This window comes from Cotesia glomerata, linkage group LG8 (genome assembly GCF_020080835.1).
Source record: "Cotesia glomerata isolate CgM1 linkage group LG8, MPM_Cglom_v2.3, whole genome shotgun sequence".
Classification (NCBI taxonomy): domain Eukaryota; kingdom Metazoa; phylum Arthropoda; class Insecta; order Hymenoptera; family Braconidae; genus Cotesia; species Cotesia glomerata.
The window spans coordinates 14,135,434-14,139,505 of record NC_058165.1 but is presented as its reverse complement, the minus strand read 5'-3'; the positions used below and the strand labels follow the sequence as shown (position 1 = coordinate 14,139,505).

Genomic DNA, 4,072 nt, shown 5'->3' with positions numbered 1-4,072 from the left:
GTTAAACGGATTCAAAACTAAACATTGTATATAAACTGTAATTTTTAAGCGATAATTTGATTCTTAAACAATATATGTATTAAATTTAAACTACAAATCTAATCATTAAAACAAAACCTATCTTTCTCAATAAATTAAGTCTCAAGAGTTCCCGGTCTATAGGTCTTAATCGACTTGGGCCGAATACTAAATTATTTTCAAAAAAAAGTCCAAATTCCGGACGTAACAATAAATTATAGGCAAATATTATTAATAATTGCAAGAAATAAATAATACTGACATCGGAAAAAAATTGTCGACGTCGGAAACAGAGAGCTAATGCTTAGAACTAAATGTGTTAGTTCAATCTTTAGCAGAGTTGATTTTGACTTCAGTACAGTGAAAAACTTAGTTAAACAATTTCCCTTTTTACAATTTGAATTAATAAATTATCGCCAACTAATATCAATAATTTCAAGTCATAAATAACACTGACGTCGGAAAAAGATTTCCGACGTCGGAAATAGTTATCTGATACTCAGAACAGAGACTGTCGGTTTAATCTTTCGCAGAGTTGATTCTGACTCGAGTATACGGAAACATCCTCATCAAATAATTCATATTTTAACAATTTGACGATTTTTATACTACGTAAGTGTTTAAAATGTCAGAATTACAATTCCGACGTCGGATTAGTGCACATTTCGACTAGTCGGAACTCAAATTTCGATGTCGGACGCATCCATTAGGGTAGTAAGTACTTATTTTGTAGTTATCCATAAAGTTTTTGTGGAGCTTTCTGGTACATGGTATAATGAAAACACAAAATATAACATTAATTCTGTTGAACAATAATATTTTTTAATTTATTGCAAGTTAGTATATTTTTTAGTTAAACAATTTTTTTTAAAACATACAATCTCACAGATAATAATAATATAAATCAAAAGTACAATCAAACCTTTTCAATACTTTTCAAATATTTAATTGCCGATTTTTCAAACACTTATTTACTTTTTTTAATCGACATTATAAAAATAAAAAAACTAATCCAACTTTAATATTATTTACTTTTACCATATTCAGTCACTGATACATTGCAATCATTTTTTATATTTATCTTAAACGCAATAATTATTATTTACTTATAATTATTCAATAAATATTTAATAAATATTACTTTATAAAATTTTTTAGCTTTTGCAATATTTGAACAGATTATATTTACATTTTTCTTAATTTAATCTAATTTTAATCTAATAATCTGTCATGGTATTTCACGGCTAATTATAATCTAGCAACAGTCAGAGTTTTTTCAGAGATTACATAATCATAGGTATATAAAATATAAAAAAAAAATAACAATAAACTCTACTCATAACAAAGATACTTTTCTTAAAGGTATTGTCGCCAAATTTTTCTAGTTCAGCATATAAAAATAAAATTTATTTTTCAATCAACTTACTAACTAATTAAAGGTTCATACTTACAGTTGAAATTTTTTTTACATGAATTTTCTTTCTTTTACTATTTAGTATTATCCGGCGATTCTTTGTAGAGGCGTCTAAACAATTGCAGCAACATCAATGCATTGGGCCTTTTTAACGGTTCATGTTCGAAACATTGACTTAATTGGTCACGTATAATAAGAGGTACATTGTTTAAAGCCTTCGGTTTCTTTAACTTTAAAATTGTGCTCCTTAAGTTAGGAATAGTAAAGATTGGTAAAACTTCCCATATTTTTTCTTCAGAAAACAGCTCCACTATACAGCAAGCCATAGACCATACGTCCGAATGAGTGGTTCCTGGTTCATTAAGTATTAATATTTCCGGTGGCATGTACACTGGTGTACCGTGGAAGTTTCGACCAATAGTTGTGTTTAAACTTGATGGAAGATCACCTATTTTACTTAATCCTAAATCACAGAGTTTCACTAATAATTCCTGATTTATTAGGATATTATCAGGCTTTATATCCTTGTGTAGAATATTCGGATTTAATCCATGCATGTAGGCCACTGCTTTACAAATTTGATGGGAAATAAAGTAATTCCTGTTCTTCTTAACAGGATAATCAAGGATTGTACTGATGTTTGAGATGTATTTTGTCAGAGTTATACTCTTAAAGTATTCCATAACTATGTGAGTATGTAAATCGGTGAAACATACACTCATAATTGAGATTATATTGGGATGACGGACTAAGTCCATAGCTTTTATTTCCCGAATTAGATATTTTATATTATCATTAGCGTTTAAGCATTTAACTGCGACTTCCGAGCCATTCCAAAAAGCTAGCTTTACGCATCCGAATGCACCTTGTCCCAATGTAGTTCCCGTAAACTCTAAGTCGTGCTCTTCAATTGTTGGTACTGAAAAATTTTCTTCGCCTTCACATGTTGATGGTTGCAGAAGGGGACTTTCAACCCTCGTGGGTTTCGATGGTTCTTTATTCGGTACATTTACAGCTGAGTCTTTGCTTTTCAAAGATATTACCGAAGACCCTTGCTGATTAACCGAAAAATGAATTTTTGACCGACATCCTCTCTTTGATGATGAAATGGTGGACCTCATCTGTACTCTCGAAGTAGGAACTTGTTGGGGTTTTACATTGTTGTTTTTATCTTTCTTTGCTTCACTCGTGCTCAATAAAAATAATAGTAGTTGGGAGTTTTTCATTTTAAGTTTTTGGTTAATAAATTCCTAAAATTTGCACTTCTTCCCATTTAAATTGGTAAAATCTTCAAATTCTTCTTTTTTATTAGTGGCTAGTTTAATGCATGAATTTTTTAATGTGTTCTCATTAAATTCATTTGTCATAGCTGAAATTGACATTTCCTTTATTTCTTCGAAAGTATACTCTTTACTATTATCCACCTCAATTTTTTTTATTCCACCCAGAGGTTCTTTCATTTGTACGTAACGGTTATCTTGCGGATTTGCTTTGTGTCTCCATCCTACGCATATGATTTTTTTAACTTTTTTAGCCGGTACCTGTTGAAAACTTTTTGGTTAGACAATTCAAATATTCATGTTGTTATGATACATACTAATAATAAGTGACAAGCAATTGTATACAAGATACTTATGGACTTGATGCAAACTAGCTTACAACTAAATTAAACAGAATTATAACTTACTTCGTATTCTTGGTTTTTAACTGATGCAGGCTTATCACTTGACTTTCCTTCAATTACTTTCATTATCTCAGTAATCTTTTTTCTCTTTATGTCATTGACATTATGCTCTGTTGGAACCAAAATAATAATTAGATTTTGCATTTAAAATGAAATTATAAAATATATAACCAAGTAAAGTCAAAGTATTATTGTGGTGTAATTTATAATCTGGTTTATCTACATTGCGTTTATTAAATTTTCAATAACAAAACTTCTTAAAAAATATTACTTTTACTATCTATGGAATATATGAAAATAATATTAATACTTTGAACTTTAAATATTAGTAAAAAAATTACCTTTTAAAATATTGCAACTGTGAACTTCATATTTACTTACACCAGGCAACAATTCGAATTTATCATTGACTATGCTAAGTCCACACTTTTGATTATTTTCATTAATAAATGTAAGCCCACTTACATTTGGAAAGTATCCACGAATAGTTTGTATACTTAAACTATTATTTATTATTGGTAAGTGCACTGACATTTTACTGTCAGACACTTCTACAAAATTCATAATAAATTATTTTCATAAGTACTTTTACCACAATAATTGCTAGAAAATTAATATAATTTAATTAATTTTATAACAGCAACTTATGTGCAATTCACAGCGAGATTTCAACACGTTTCGACTAGTCTCTGCATGTTGTGATAAAAAATGTAAACGATCCGGCGTTATTTTTGAATGTGCGCATGACAAAAATGGCGGCATGAAAAAAGGGGCATTTCTAATATCATCGCGTCGCCTCCACGAGTCCACAAGTGCACTAGTGGATGTGATGTTGTTATGTCCTTCTCCTGGTGGACAACGATGGAAATCTTGATTTAAATTTAAAGTTACCGACGTGGTCTTTGATTCGCCCGGGAATATTGAAATACTCAACTTTATCAACGGGAATTTATAGG

General features: G+C 29.8%; 1 protein-coding gene across 2 annotated transcripts; it reads right to left on the bottom strand.

Moving 5' to 3' along the window:
- Positions 1 to 1,180: 1,180 nt before the first annotated feature.
- On the bottom strand, positions 1,181 to 3,793 carry LOC123270730 (serine/threonine-protein kinase CTR1-like). Of its 2 annotated transcripts, none has more exons than XM_044736882.1 (3): positions 3,458 to 3,793; positions 3,120 to 3,226; positions 1,181 to 2,973 (listed from the first exon to the last, which is right to left on the bottom strand). In XM_044736882.1, exon 3 carries the CDS (start codon positions 2,656 to 2,658, stop codon positions 1,507 to 1,509), a length of 1,152 nt encoding a protein of 383 aa, XP_044592817.1. In that variant the 5' UTR covers positions 2,659 to 2,973; positions 3,120 to 3,226; positions 3,458 to 3,793; the 3' UTR covers positions 1,181 to 1,506. Both variants share the same exon structure in this region, with proteins under 2 accessions (XP_044592817.1, XP_044592818.1).
- Between the last annotated feature and the right edge of the window lie 279 nt (positions 3,794 to 4,072).

What these genes read in the sequence shown, in the direction of transcription:
- LOC123270730 (XM_044736882.1), bottom strand. Translation starts at nt 2,658, where the DNA reads ATGAAAAACTCCCAACTACTATTATTTTTATTGAGCACGAGTGAAGCA.